This window comes from Fusarium venenatum, assembly GCF_020744135.1.
Source record: "Fusarium venenatum strain MPI-CAGE-CH-0201 chromosome Unknown EDB82scaffold_3, whole genome shotgun sequence".
NCBI classification, from domain to species: domain Eukaryota; kingdom Fungi; phylum Ascomycota; class Sordariomycetes; order Hypocreales; family Nectriaceae; genus Fusarium; species Fusarium venenatum.
In genome coordinates, this window is record NW_027072131.1 from 4721066 (window position 1) to 4735927 (window position 14862).

General features: G+C 46.4%; 5 protein-coding genes and 3 non-coding genes across 8 annotated transcripts; 3 read left to right on the plus strand and 5 right to left on the minus strand.

Moving 5' to 3' along the window:
* Positions 1–990: 990 nt before the first annotated feature.
* Positions 991–2488, plus strand: EDB82DRAFT_538995 (uncharacterized protein). Its single transcript, XM_025727967.2, has 2 exons — positions 991–1387; positions 1441–2488. Exons 1-2 carry the CDS (start codon positions 1130–1132, stop codon positions 2407–2409), a joined length of 1227 nt encoding a protein of 408 aa, XP_025582381.1. The 5' UTR covers positions 991–1129; the 3' UTR covers positions 2410–2488.
* Positions 2476–5458, minus strand: EDB82DRAFT_568144 (uncharacterized protein; the record flags this gene model as incomplete). The annotated part of the gene is made up of 6 exons (XM_065609862.1): positions 2476–3088; positions 3141–3370; positions 3420–4029; positions 4084–4993; positions 5046–5341; positions 5381–5458. 6 exons carry the CDS (start codon positions 5456–5458, stop codon positions 2513–2515), a joined length of 2700 nt encoding a protein of 899 aa, XP_065464066.1. The 3' UTR covers positions 2476–2512.
* A 312-nt stretch (positions 5459–5770) lies between these two features.
* Positions 5771–7281, minus strand: EDB82DRAFT_577512 (uncharacterized protein). Its single transcript, XM_025727969.2, has 2 exons — positions 7137–7281; positions 5771–7084 (listed from the first exon to the last, which is right to left on the minus strand). The coding sequence occupies exons 1-2, from the start codon at positions 7185–7187 to the stop codon at positions 6119–6121; spliced, it is 1017 nt and encodes a 338-aa protein (XP_025582383.2). The 5' UTR covers positions 7188–7281; the 3' UTR covers positions 5771–6118.
* A 438-nt stretch (positions 7282–7719) lies between these two features.
* EDB82DRAFT_t217 lies at positions 7720–7818 on the minus strand. The gene has a single exon. It is a non-coding gene; the product is annotated as a tRNA-Ser (tRNA).
* Positions 7819–7895: 77 nt separating this feature from the next.
* Positions 7896–10325, minus strand: EDB82DRAFT_507413 (flavin-binding monooxygenase-like-domain-containing protein). Its single transcript, XM_065608789.1, has 6 exons — positions 10272–10325; positions 10122–10223; positions 9913–10073; positions 9832–9862; positions 9498–9786; positions 7896–9448 (listed from the first exon to the last, which is right to left on the minus strand). Exons 2-6 carry the CDS (start codon positions 10153–10155, stop codon positions 8164–8166), a joined length of 1800 nt encoding a protein of 599 aa, XP_065464067.1. The 5' UTR covers positions 10156–10223; positions 10272–10325; the 3' UTR covers positions 7896–8163.
* Positions 10320–10391, plus strand: EDB82DRAFT_t184. Its single transcript has one exon. It is a non-coding gene; the product is annotated as a tRNA-Asp (tRNA).
* Positions 10392–10969: 578 nt separating this feature from the next.
* EDB82DRAFT_t216 lies at positions 10970–11051 on the minus strand. Its single transcript has one exon. It is a non-coding gene; the product is annotated as a tRNA-Gly (tRNA).
* Positions 11052–11675: 624 nt separating this feature from the next.
* EDB82DRAFT_547023 (S-adenosyl-L-methionine-dependent methyltransferase) lies at positions 11676–14270 on the plus strand (the record flags this gene model as incomplete). The annotated part of the gene is made up of 9 exons (XM_065609481.1): positions 11676–11726; positions 11779–11808; positions 11868–11958; positions 12012–12053; positions 12107–12261; positions 12394–12536; positions 12581–13000; positions 13225–13348; positions 13395–14270. The coding sequence occupies 9 exons, from the start codon at positions 11676–11678 to the stop codon at positions 14268–14270; spliced, it is 1932 nt and encodes a 643-aa protein (XP_065464068.1).
* Between the last annotated feature and the right edge of the window lie 592 nt (positions 14271–14862).

Genomic DNA, 14862 nt, shown 5'->3' on the forward strand with positions numbered 1-14862 from the left:
GAAACAATGGATCCCTGTCTTCGGTGCATATCCTCCGAGAACCTCGAGTAACATGAGAGCCGCATATCTTATCAGTCGAGTAGACTCAGATATAGGTTCATCGGTTAACAAACCGTGACTCAAAACAAGATCTGCACTCTTCGGTTTTTATCACCGGAAACACGATATCCGTTACATACGCCACTCATCAACTTGACAGATGCGCGTAATTGAACAAGACCGTGCGGTCAGAGAAGTGGTCCGGTCACCGCTCTAGCGAAGCCTCGGCAGTGGAGACGACGTTGTATCGTCCGGGTCTTCCGATGACATTATTCGACCGGGTATACAATGCCAAGATGCTGTAAATGCGTGATATAGAGTCTCTTGCGAGGTGCCTCTAACATTGGGTTCATGCAGGTATCTGAGACCAATCTACTCATATTATACTAATGCGGTTGCAGTCTGTATTTCAACCCCGGATTCATAACAACGAATTCTGCAAGATAGAAAAGCAACAAAGTGAAAAAGATGATGAAAATGGAGTTCCCCTGCATGTCCACGTTTTTTTTCTATGGGTCGTGTATCCACAACATGTCAGTGTCGTAATCGGAAAGATAAGCCCCTCTTAATATCAAGGACTAGGGACTACGGACAAAAAGGCGAAGAGTTTTTGATGACAACTTGATTGGCACAAGAACGAAAACATCGACAAGTATCGAATCGTTCATGTTACATCGGCTGAACCATGAGCCAGTGCAGAATATGACGTCGAAACATTAGACCTACAATGCTATAGGGACTTGTCAACAGGATAGGTTCGCTTGACTTGTAATAATGCCGAGCCCTTTGCCTCTACAGTGCAGGCAAGGCAAAGTTTCGAAATTGACAATTTGTTTGGCTGAGTCTATGGAGCCAAGATTGTTAGTTCAAGGGCTCGCATTTAGCCCATGAAATAATGCTAGTTTCCTCCATCAGACCCTGTTCTTAGCTTCCACTGTAGACGTATATCCGGTCGTAGATCACTAACTCTTAGGAAAATTAAATAACTTGGCACTACAAAAGTTCTTTTCTCTCCCATTCTTGAATCTCGGTTAGACACTGCTGTCATCGCTATCACTATCACCATCTACATCATCATTTCATATTCACCATGGGCGACATCTTTGACGCGGGAGCCAATTCCAAGCTCTTCACTCCTCTCGACATTGCCAACGGCAAGATACATCTCAAGCACAGAATCGTTCACGCTCCTCTTACCCGAAACAGAGGAACGCCGCTGAACCCCGAATCGACTCCCGAGAACCCTAACCGAGTTTGGCTTCCCAATGAGCTGATTGCCGAGTATTACTCTCAGCGAGCTACTGATGGCGGTCTTATCATCTCTGAGGGTCTCCCTCCCTCACTAGAGGTAAGTTTAAGCTCAATATTTGGACTACTCACCATAGAACTAACAGACGCTAGGGCAACTGTATGCCAGGAGTTCCTGGAATCTTCCTCCAGGAGCAGGTACAAGGCTGGAAGAAGGTTGTTGATGCTGTTCATGCCAAGGGTGGATACATCTACGCTCAGCTCTGGCACTCAGGCCGTGCCAACATCCCCCAGCTGACCGGTACACCTATCTTGGCCCCCTCGGCCACGCCATGGGACGACCCCAACGAGACCTTCGCCTACCCTCCTCCTCATACTTCCACTCCCGTTAAATTAGCAGACTATCCTCCTGTGGAGATGACTGTCGAGAAGATCAAGAGTACTATTGGTGACTACGTCAATGCTGCTAAGAATGCACTTGCGGCTGGGTTCGATGGCGTTGAAGTCCACGGAGGAAACGGTTACCTTCCGGAGCAGTTCCTCTCTTCCAATATTAACAAACGAACGGACCACTACGGTGGCTCAGAGGAGAAGCGATGCAACTTTGTCCTTGAACTTATGGACGAATTGGCCAAGACTGTTGGACAGGATAACTTGGCTATTCGTCTTACACCCTTTGGTCTCTTCAATCAAGCCCGCGGTGAAAAGCGAGTCGAGACATGGGGACACTTGTGTCGTGAGCTCAAGAGCCGATTCCCTCAGCTCTCATACGTTAGCTTCGTTGAGCCTCGCTATGAGCAGATATTCTCCGAAGCTGAGAAGCAGCAGTTCCTTGGGTCTTGGGGACTTCCCACCGTTGACCTGTCGCTCTTCCGAAACATTTTTGCAGGAACTCCCTTCTTTTCAGCTGGTGGCTTCAACGATGTCAACTCCTGGGGGGTTGTTGAGAGCGGTAAATGTGACGGTATGCTTTATGGAAGATACTTTATCAGCAATCCTGATCTGGTAGAGAGATTGCGAAATGGGTGGCCTCTCCAACCTTATGACCGGTCTACCTTTTATGGGCCTTTTGAGGATAATGCTGCTGGTTATACTGACTACCCTTTCTACAAGGAAGAATAAATCATTAAATACAGAGTTTTGGATACAGTTTAAAATAAGCATCGTGAAATATAGTATTACATAGCCCTTTAATTTAGGCTTATTATTTCTAATGTAATAAGACTCAATTGACTGAGCTTCCAACGCCAGAGTCCGCCGGTGTTGCCGGTCTCTTCTCATTGTCTTCTAACTCCTCTATCGCAGGTTCATTGCCGCTGTTTTTGGACCCATAGCGCTGCAGTGGCGGTGACAACTGATCATGCTTACGCCCGGATGTATAGCGTTTCACGAACCTAGAGAAACGTGACCTTGAAGTAGATGTCGAACTCATATCACTTGTATCAAGTTCTGGAGAAGAAGGCTCTCGTGGTGAAGGTGGCGGTGTGATGGCGATCTGTGGCCGAGTATCCTTTGTTTCTTCCTCTTGGCTCTTGACGACGTCTTCGATCTTCTCTTCGTCTTTCACCAGGAACTTGAAGATATCAGGTTTGTCGCCTTCAAGGTCCACCACCGCTTCAGTTCTTAACGCAAGATGATGCAGGCCATTGGGATATCCAGTGACAAGTGATGGCTCTGAAATTGCTCCGCAGTGCTTCTGTTGAAAAGTATCTGTCGAGTTGTAAAATGTCGAGGTATAAAGACGCCGTTGCCTCATACTTCTCAGCTGCAGCGTCGTGATGGCGAGTTCTTTAACCATGGACTGAGCAAGTTGTTAGATGAATCTTCAAGACCACATATGAGCTCAAACGTACCCATGTTGTACTTGGATCTAACAGTACTCTGCCTTCTTCCCTTCCTTTGGCGGGCAGTCCCAACTGATTAAGAGCTTCAACACTGGCCCATTCCTCTCCTACGGCCACATACTCCTGCTTCATAGCTGTAATATCAGATTCTTTCGCGGGAGAGAACTGCGGAAGATATGCACAATGAAGGAATTGTAGGAAGACTGGCTGTTCGTTGATGAACCAAGTTTCTCCAAGGTCTATTCTGATGTTAGTAATCTAAAGCATTGTCATTATTTATAAACTCACCATTTCCTCGTATGTATACTAGTTTCATATTCTGGCCTTGGATCAACGTATGTGCTAGATCAAGGCCATAGGGACTTCTGGCTGTCTTGTCTCCGATGAGTGCCCCCATAATTGATTTCCCAGGTATACTGTTTTTGGAATTATAATTGTCCGAGTTCCAAATAGCATCGTCACCCTGTTTCACAATGCTTATCTTCAGACACCGCGAAACGTAAAGCTTGGGCGTCATAGTTCCAATTTCTGAATCGGCCGCATCTGCTTGTGGGAGCACAACGACATGCGGTTTGCGAAACTTGGGTTTCGGAGATTCTTTTGGAGGAGTTTCTTGTTGTGTGTTGACCGTTTCTATTGGTGGGTGAGGTGGTGTTGTTGCAGGCTCCCAATTTGGAGCTTCATACGGGTAACCCCAAGGATCGTAAAGCTGTTGGTTAGGCTGTTGATAGTTGAAAGGAGCCATCCGTGGGTCGTACGGGGCTGTCGTCTCTGGCTGAAAATGATGCCTATTCGTCTGTCCGAGAGGACGAATTTTAACGTGGCGAGGACTATTTGCTCGTGGTGTCTCTTCCCTGCGACCCTCGTGGATCACATAGTGAGGCCCTGAGTCTTCTTCCTGTAGAATTGTAAGAATATGACCGTTCTCGCTCCGATAATATTCATGACTTACTTGATGGGGCCAGTTGCTTCTTCCCTGAGAACCCTTCACATGTTCGTCTTCGCTTTCATCGTCACTCTCAACATAGGCATGCTTAGGAGCAGAACTCTGTGTTGCGGTTGGTTGCGCATCCTTGACACCTTTCTCAATCTCACTCTGACTCAGCGATGTCCAGGCTAGAAGGAGTTGATTGACCACTCTTGCAGGCTCCTCGGGTCTTCGGTACACATATCTTGAAGGGACTTTCGATTCATCCCCATAGGGCATATAATCCTCTCCCGTGTCAAAGTTTTCCGTGTCTGAGTAGTCATTATCGGAGTAATACGATTCAACGTGCAAGCTTCCTCGAGTAACGCCGGAAGAACTGGGAGCCTTAGGGGTCGTTCCGTAATTCACCATCTCTGTCATAAAGACAAGCTTGTACAGAAACGTGGCTGCGTCGCCTTGCAAATGAAAATGTTGGCCAAATTGAGCAACTCGGCCAGCGAGCGGATCATACCCTTCTCTTCTTCCGCGACGATCTTGATATTCCCAATCTTCACCATCATATTCCTGTGTGTCACCTTCAAACGTAGCATAGGTATGGATAGGTGGGCATGCGCTTTCGCGCGTTCTTTCGCGCCTAACCATAGCGGAATTGGTCTCCTCGTCCTGTTTCGGAACATCAAAGTTATCTCCAGTCGTGCTCGATTGTCCATATAGCTCTTCAGGCCTTACATGACCAGGGATAGAGGACTGACGGACTGGACTTGGGAGCCTTTTGGCGGTGCGAACCGGTGGACTTGGTGCCCTTTCCGGAGGGGGCCGAGGTATTTGACGCTGTTGCATGCTGTCTCTTTGAAGTGACGCTTGGCCAGTTTGGATCAGACTCTCAGCTTGTATTCTGAATCTGTTGTCGACTTTCTCTTGTACTGAAGACGATCTAAGAAGATTAGACACGTTTCTAGGCCCTCTCTGGTGATTGCGATGCATACTTAGTTTCGGACTTGACCAAAATCGCCGCAGAGAGGATAGTAATCTGCAGCGTCAAAGTGACCTTTTGCTTGTCAATTTCAGACAAGTACTTCCGAGCCTTAAGCCATTTTAATCTGACACTGATGGCGTTGTCCGCGACCATCTTGAAGATCTCTTGTTGAGTTGCCTCGATGTTTTTGACGACATGTCTAACAGCATCGAAGAATGATGATTTTGCGTACGATTTTCCTGTTTTCAGGATATCGTGGAGATGTTCGAGTGTGACAGACAAATTTGACATCTCAATCGCGGCAGACTAAATCTCTTGCGGAGCATGACGGACTGTTTTGTAGACATGGAAAAGGGTACTAGACAATTGCGCTCCTGCTGTCGCTATACCAGCAATGCTGGCTATGATTGATAAGGGATCCATTGTGTTCTGGCGAGAGAGTCAATTGATGGAAGGACAATGGAGAAAGAAAGATCTGATGCTACATCTTCGGGGTGGGCTCTTCAACAAGTCAGGAAAGTCAATTGGTGAGAGGTTGCCTTATGGCTGCCTCGAGCAGGCTGTGCAATCACGGATACATGTTTTGTTTCTGCATATGCACGTAAGACTGTTTAGCTGCAGTTAGCCTAACTACCCTTGCAGAGCTTCGTTCGATTGACCTTAAGCATTGGTTCCTGGGGTGTTGGCTGGTTTCTGGCCCCCAAAAGAGTATCCAAAACGGAAAGATAAGAAGCGCCCACTTTGAGGGGTTTCAGAGAGGGAACTATAGACTCGGGTAAAGAATAAATGCGAACCAGGCAATGATTGCAATTGCGAGTTTTCGCATTTAAGTGAAACATGGGTGGTTGTACAACAAGCCACTTGCGTCAAGTATGAACAGCCCTCGTTGTACTCTCATAGGATGCATACCCCTTCTAAGTAGAGGAGTGCTCTGTGAGACAAATCGAGTTGTGACACTGGTGGCCTCTATTTTCAATGCAAGTCAATTGACCAATTGCAAGGAGATCTTCCACAGAAAACACAATGCATTGTTCAAGGTAACCGCTTGTAAAAGTCTAGAAAATTGTGCAGCTTTTCGTCATCTTACTCAGAAACTTTGCCGGTTGCACCATGTTTCTTCCCCCAATTCCTGACCTTGACATCCATATCCCAGCGAATAAATACCATGACAATCATAACAACCCAACTCAGCATGGTGTTGATCAACCCTGTCCGGAATCCACCTCTGATAGCACCGCCCATAACAGTAGTCATAACCAGTCTGATAATAGTGCTCGTGGCAACAAGCTCCTCTCCGTTTTCGAGTCCTGCAATCGCACGACTAGCGCATTCATCAGGTTTTAATATCTGGTCTCCCTCCTCGAGAGCCTTTGTGACATCTGTCTTGACACGGTTTTCATCATCCAAAGATTTGGTCGGCATTGTAGCTGGGAAGACTGTATGTATGCAGACGCGAGGTTCGTTGGGGTGAGCACCAGCGTACAAGTTCATCTCCTGCGACAAAGAATCGGATAGAGATCGAATGGCAGCTTTAGATGGAGAGTAAGGTGTGAAACCAGCAAAGCTGTACAGAGATACAAACGAGCCAGTAAAGATAATGTGCCGCGCTGGCAATGGCTTTGACTCGGCACTCGTCTTAGTAGCACCGTCTAAAGCAGGCCTCAACCATGCGTTAAGTGTAGCATGAGCCATGTAAGCACTGGAAAAGTAATTGCTGTCCATCATAGTTTGGAGCTGCTCGACTGGCGTGTCGACAAACAATGTTGGATGTGCGCTTCCACTGCAACACCAGACGATATCTGGTGGGGTATCATCATTCCATGCTGTGACTTCAGAAATTACCCTTGCACATTCTGTAGCTTTAGTCACGTCCGCAATAAGTGAGTAAAAACGTTGGGTTGAAGAATGAGCAGATTTCTCAACTTCTGCAAGGGCTTCTTTCAGGACTTCGGGGTCTCGTGCTCCAATAGCTACATTTGCACCCTTTGCTGCAAGCTGGCATGCAGCTGCTAAGCCCAGTCCACGAGAACCGCCTGTGATGAGGACTGTCTGTTCGATGTCAGTTAGGGCATTTGTTACAGGGGTTCATGGTACCACTAACTCGACCCTCAACCGGGAATTCGTTTCGTGATAAGGACAACCCCATGTTCATTTCATATATTGATCAAGATAAACAATTGAAGGCCTCGTTTTTAGAGTCTCAAGGCTTGGCTTCTTGGCGAAGATGAAACTTTGTAAGGAGTTTGTTAAGGAAACGCGTTGATGACTGTCAGCATTTGGACTCGTGTAATTAAACTGAGGCTCCGCTTAATTACCGAGCTCTACAACGCTCATTGGTCTTTAACATTACATTGAAGCTCAGATATCAGAGAGCCAAGTGAGACGGAATTGAACATAATACTATGTAGCATGCGTTTAAATGGCTTTGTCTTTTTCCACTACCATCACAAATTAACAGCGAAACACTTGGGACTGTGACTTATCCTCCCTCGGAAGAGCTACCACTCAACCAGCATAACGTCTATTCGCGAACCATGACACTCGGCTGTGGTAGACAGGCTAATTGAAGTATGTACCAGCCCAGCGCTAATAGTCCTGCGGATCAGAAGTCAGTGAGCAGCCATGGCAATTGTTCTATAAAGGCCCAGAAGAAGGGACAAAAAGTAAGCAGATGCAAAAATGAACGACAACGGCAGGATTCGAACCTACGCGTGCGAACACAATGCCTATGATGTCTCTAAAGAGATAGCAGGGCATCGCCTTAACCACTCGGCCACGTTGTCATGTCAGATTGTCACAAAATAGGGATTATATACGTAGCGTGTCCAAAGAATCAGATCCAAGTGTCGAGAGAACCGAAGGAATGTTATTTTTCAAGAGAATACTACCCAATCCCATAGCTACGAGGTGATATGACTTATCTACTACAGAACGTAGTATGGCATCTCTACTCATTCGGCAACCCGAAATTACACACAGTCATAACCATTGAGTTGTATTATTCAAGTCAAGGGGCATTGACTGAAGAAGCATGATAATTACTGAATGATCAATGCATTGTACTCTACCACCATACAAAATGCCGTTGCATTCAAGATGAAGTGTTGATTCTTAGTCACTTTTTGCCTTCATATCTCTAAATCTCTCCAACTCCTCATACTACCAAATATTAGAGCGGAACCAAAAGCAAAAATAGTCGAACTTACAGCTTCTTGGACTGCTGTCCTGGCGCCTCTCCAAGCTCTCCTCCCACATCCAGGGATATCATCAGGGTTAGTGTCAAACAGCCTCCACGAGTAACTATTCATCGGGCCTTTAGCAAGCCACCTCCAGAGATTGCGATCCTTCCACCAGAGCCACCATCCAGTGAATGAGATCGGATGGTTTATGTGGCTGTAGAGACCGGTTCCGGCCATCTCATGAAGAAAGTGGTAGAAACTATGGCCTCTCACATATCCTTCCATTATGGAATGATCAGTCCTCCACTCTTTCCGCCACCAGGTTTGATATGAATCAACCTCGACTTCCATCTCTTTCTCTGGGGGTAGAATCGAATATGGCCGGTATGAAGCTGGCAGATTATCTTTCTGTTTGAGAGTAGACTCTGCTGTCCATACTTGAGCGACTGCCATTGACGCAAGTTCGCAGACACACCAGACATTCTCCTGTGGAGCCAACCAGCTCAGAAAGGCTATCGAAAAAGCCCTCTTGGGCGGAAAGATCATTTGATAGAGTCGGGGAAGGTCAGGTTGTTGGGCCTCGTCTTCCACATTCGGCTCCTTTTCTGTCATCTCAGCTGTCTGTAATTTCATCCCAGCTGCGCCATTCATCTGAAGCTCCGGCATAATAGAGAAATCATGCCGATAGCCTGTAGCAAAGATCACCGCGTCGACTTCAACTATGGTGCCATCTGCTAGCAAAACAGTATCTTCGCCAGCAAATTCCATAAATCCTTGAGTCGGGATTATGTCTTTGTTATGAAATGCTGGGAAGATGCCTTCTTGCACAGCCGGGTTTCTGTGAGCCATGCTGGGACAAGGAACAAGACGCCATTCGCCCCAGACCCTCTTCCCAGCCATCTTGAGCCTCTGCTTTTCTGATATACTGTCACTATCTGGCTCGTGCCTGGAAGCGTCGCTAATCATTTTGTTGATCATGAACTTGTCGGTCGCCCACTTGGATAGATTGGGTAAGTAATAGTCCATGAGATATTTGAGTCGAAGTACTGGCCAAGGGACTTGGCTGTCCGTCGGTACGCCACTCTTTCCATAACGAGACACTAGAATTCTTCCACGACGATAGGTCAAATAGGTTTCTGATGTGTGTTTGCAAAGACTCAAGGCAATCTCGCAGCCCGTATTTCCAATACCGACAACCATAACCCTCTTGCCCTCCAGGCCATTTTTCTTGTAGCTAGATGAGGATGTCAGTGACAGCGGATGAAAAGCAGGGCTCTACCAACTCTCGATATTGCTGAGCATGAATCACTGTGCCCTTGAACTCTTTCCGTCTTTGCATGGGCGGCCACACCGGTACAGTCTCGCATCCAGTCGAGAACACCACTTTGTGAAAGGGAAGTACAGCCTGACCATCGATATTTGAATAATAAACATTCCATCCAGAATCTGAGGAGTTCTGCAGGACCTTGTGTACAGTAACCCCAAATCTGATGTACCTGTGAACATCAAAATGTGTCGCGTAAGCTTCGAAATATTGTTGCATCTGTCTACGAGACGGAAAAGGCGGATAGTCTAGCTGCGGTCAATAGTGAACAATAAAACGGTTTGTCTTTTAACCTTTTGGCATTGGAAAGTCACTGAAGCCAGACTAGATATGTCAAGTCAGTGATTGTTGGATGTCACCGATTTGCTACTTACCACAAACTTGCTGACATTGACAGTTGTGTCATCCAACGCTGTGGTGTACTTCGTGTTATCACTGTATGCCCATAAGCCCCCGACTGACTCGCGACGTTCAAAAGCGACGGCGTTGAAGCCTTGTTCTCTCAGGTTCTTGAGAGCTACAAGGCCCGCAGGACCTGAAAATAACAGTTACCAATATGCCTCAGCAGGTACACGAGACTTACCAGTGCCGATAATGGCTATGTTGATATTGTCCATCCTATCTCGATGGCTACTTCAGGTTGTGAGGGGCACGTTGGGCATCCCTTCGAGACATGCATGACAGGTAGAGGAAGTCCTGAGTTGAAGGTTAGACTACTTATACGTAAATTAGGCAAACTTCTCCAATCACCAGTGAACTACAACAGGCGTAGCCTGATTCATCTTCCGTAGTATAGTGGTCAGTATGCAAGCTTGTCACGCTTGAGACCCGGGTTCAATTCCCGGCGGGAGAGATCCGCCACCTGTGTTACACAGGCGAATCATTTTTTACACCTTCTGGTATTTCGACACAATTTTGTTCGCCTTTTGTTTTTGTGGTCGATTAGAACGAGCTTTCGGGATTGCTCCGGGACACCTACCTAGTCGACAATGACTTACTCTCTGATGGTAATCTACTCCCCCAAGACTTGAGACTGCGTTAGATGTGTAATCGCAATAACATTTTGAACGGTCCCCGGACTTCCTTTCTTCTTGTCCGCAAAGTTGGCTATCTAAATGCAGGACTGTATACCCTGCACTTGTTGATGAGTTCTCGTCAAACCTCGCAAGTGACATTTAGCCAAGCGTTAAGCACTTGAACATTGAAATATTTCCTACTTGGTTACGCGATCAGATTGCCTTTATCTGTTCCTTCCTTTTTCATTGGGAAAAAAAAAATAAGCTCATGGCGAAACACGTGCGCTCAGCGGCTTTCCGCTCACAGCCACGTGGTTGTGCCAACGGACGGCTCAACACCACCATAAAACATCAAAACACAGCAAAAAGATGCATTAATTGCAAAAGATATCGGATGCCCGAAGGCGTATAGTAATGCGTAATCTGGGAATCGAACCCAGGGCTCCCCGATGTTACTCGAATGGCAACGGAGAATTTTACCACTAAACCAATTACGCGGTTGTTATTGAAGAAAGCCACTGCAAACGGATGCCATGATTCTGGCGTTGGCTTCGACCAGTCGCCCTCTGGGTATCAGAAATATTGTCTACTGGAAGCATAAGGGACGAAATCTGTATCCTAGTGTATGCTTCTTAGGCCAGACCTCTCAGGTTAGTTATCTTGTACTCAAGGCTCGGAGGATGACCTTTCTGTTATACACTGCCCTGCACCCGTGATACTTTCTCTAAAAGACCGATGGCCTCAAATAGGCGATTGATTATTGAGAAGGTCTCAGTCGTAACTTCGACGGGGAAAGCTCTGAATTCGAAAACTTGCGCGAGTTCCACTATTCATGTCTTGCAAATGCGAGGCACAGTATGATATATCGGATTCAATGCAATTTCCATGCAAATTCAACACGAATACCCAGGTTTAGAGAATCACGATTGGTGTATAAATCATCGAATGATTCACTGATGGGACTCGCATACAGCGGGTAAATCCAGGTTAGGAAACCCAAGACAACCAACAGCTTCCGGGATCAGGGGAGGGACCAGCATATAAAATCGTTGAACTTCCTGATGTGATTCATTATGAAAAGCAACTCTCCACAGACTCATCTGACCATTGTTTTCAAAAGCATGGCTCAGACGCATCAAGTTCGTTCGGCGGTCATTGTGTCTGATGAGCTGGTATGATTTACGTTCCCTTGGATGATAGGAAGAATGATCTGACGACTATTAGGGTAACGACACCGACTCTTCACTTGGCGAAGTATTCAACCCTTTTTTTTTTTTTCTTGATCAAAACGTACGAGGTCCAACAGCGTTTAGGAAGTTCTCTCATCGACCACAAGTATCTCTAGTTCAATTCTGAACTATCGTCGCGAAAATGGCAGGACATACCATGCATACAAAGACGGAAGTGAGACGATTTATCCCTCTGACCATGTTATGATACTAACCGCTGTGGTAAAGAATATGCTCTTCCCAACGACGAGGCAGAAAATGAAAGACTAGGTATGGTAAACGTATGAAGACCGAAGATGGCACTAATTAGGTCACGATGGTAGACCTCCAACACAACCTTTTCCTGCTTACTCTAGACGATAAACTCGGTCTAGCACCTCCAAACGAGCCTGATTCCAAAGCGAAACACGTTTTGGATATTGGAACGGGAACTGGAATTTGGGCTATTGACTATGCTGATGAACATCCAGAAGCACAGGTAAGTGGTCTTGACAGAGATGATATCTGCTATCCCTAAACAGACAACAGGTAATCGGTGTGGATTTATCTCCTATACAGCCAGCGTTGTATGACCCAGTCCCTTCATCTAGCTCATATTTGTGCTAACAAGACTAGCGTTCCGCCGAACCTAACCTTCATGATTGAGGATATTGAAGATGAATGGAACTATTCTCACTCGTTTGATTATATTCATAGTCGCTTCATGTCATCAGCTCTCGCAAGTTGGACCGACTTTCTCACCAAATGCTTCAAGTATGTCTCATCCCTCGCACATCAATACTCATTAACTCTTCCAGCAACCTTGCACCGGGTGGCTACATGGAGATTCAGGAAGCAGACCTGAACATTCAATCCGATGATGGTACGCTCAAACCCGATAACATAATGCTCAAGTCCCTCCGCCTCTTGACAGAAGCGTCGGTCATGTTCGGTCGCCCGTATCAAGACATTCCACCGCTTGCAGATATCATGGCCCAAGTCGGCTTTGTAGATGTCGTTGTCAAGCAGTTCAAGTGGCCTATCAACGGATGGCCAAAGGACAAGAAGGATAAGCTATTGGGAGAGTGGTCTTATATCAACATGGCTAGCGGTCTCGAGGCGTTTACTATGGCACCGCTGACGCGAGCTCATGGCTGGACGCCTGAAGAAGTGACCCTGTTTCTCATTGATCAGAGGAAGGCGTTGGCGGATAAGAACACTCATGCTTATTGGCCTATGTAAGTTTTTGTATGTGAAATATGGGGTGAGTCGCTGACAAGACTAGTTATTCCATCTATGGAAGAAAAGCGGCTGAGTAAGAAGGGTTCACAAGGCAGCCATCTGATTTATTTCATCTATTTCACTGTAGATGAGAGTTGATATATGGCTGTACAAACAGTCTACCAAGAACAGTTGTCTAGGTTAGTCAAGTTAGTTGGCGGAATTCCGCCTGGTGGGGTAGCCTAGTCCATAAAATCAACCAAATCGAGACATTCTCAACCATAGGAACATTGACTTATACACATCACTCTCACAAGATTTACACAATGTCCACCAATCAATTGACTAAAGTCGTCGTCTTTGGTGTAAGTTACCCTCTTCCACTGATTATATACTTACTAACTTGTTCAGGCTTCTGGCAACTTTGGCACTCCCATCACAGCTGCTCTTAGACAAGCTGGCTTCGAGGTCACCATTGTGACGCGAACTGAATCCAAATCCACATTTCCAGAAGGCATTCCCGTTATTAGAACGGATTACGCTTACGATGCTCTGACCAAAGCTTTGTCTGGCCAGGACGCAGCTGTATGTGCTGTTGGACCAGCGGGCATTCCCTCACAAGGCACCATGATCGACGCTGCCGAAGCCGCTGGAGTAAAACGCTTTATAGTAGCTGACTTTGGCTGGGGTCCCGACTTTACCAGCTTTCCTGAGTTTGACTCGGTTAGAGCTCAACGAGCTGTTGGTTTTGAACATGCAAAGAAGCACGCAGCCACAAACCCAAACTTCACTTGGACTAGCATCGCGACAGGAAATCCTATTGACTGGGCCTTGAAGCGCTTCCCAACCATGGGCTTTGACATCAAGAAGCAATCCGCCATTATCTACGATAAAGGCAAAGAGTGCTTTACCGGAACTACACTGCAAGGCATTGGACAATCTGTGGTTGGTGTTTTGCAAAACCCAGCTGAGACCGCAAACCGCACTGTCAAAGTCATGTCAATCAAGACATGTCAAATTGAATTATTGGAAGCCTTCCAGAATAAGACGGAAACCCAGTGGGAGGTTCAGAGACGAACTACGCGTGAGCTCATCGAAGGAGCACGGGATAAAAAGGAGAAAGGTGTAGGAGGTTGGATTCTTGATTTGGCGGTTGCTCAACTGTATGATGATGGAAAGGCTCGTTGTCTTGTTGCGCCGTCGTGGAAGGAATCGGATTCTGGATTGCTTGGTGTCGTTGAGGAGACTGCTGAGAGTCTTGTTGCTTCGGTTCTAGCTAGCGTATAGGTGGGGATAATGATCGGGGTAAGGCGAAGGCAAATGAACTGTTCAAATTGAATGTTGCCTCGAGGCGGGTTGAAAGTGAGGTGGCGTATCTTGATATCATTACGGCCCGAGCCGCCCAAGGATAGTATTAACGAAATTTATACACTTGGAGAATGATCAGGGCTTTAATACCTGGCGGTCAAATAAATAATAAAGCCTAGTTTCTGTATGACTAATTACTCATCCTGGTCAATATTGAGCCTCATGAATAGAATACGAAGGAATATGTTACGTATAATCGTCAGCTGCCTAATCCTTGAAAGGATCGACAAGGAAAGGGATTCTGTTACGGCCAAAACAGTCACAGCGGTTGGTCACGTTGCAACTACAGCCACAAGGTGTGGACGCCCGGCCTGTGGGGGAGATTTACAGGAACGTGCGGTGAAACCCTATCATCCTTCAGCCTACTCTGCACTGTAGCCTGCTGTGCCTTTTTACTATTGTTTCGGGCTGAACGCCTCCCGCTCGATGACGAAAACTAAACTACGACGCTTGGGGGCCGATGCGAATAATGTTATATATAAAATGTATTTAGTCAACTGAAAAATACAAA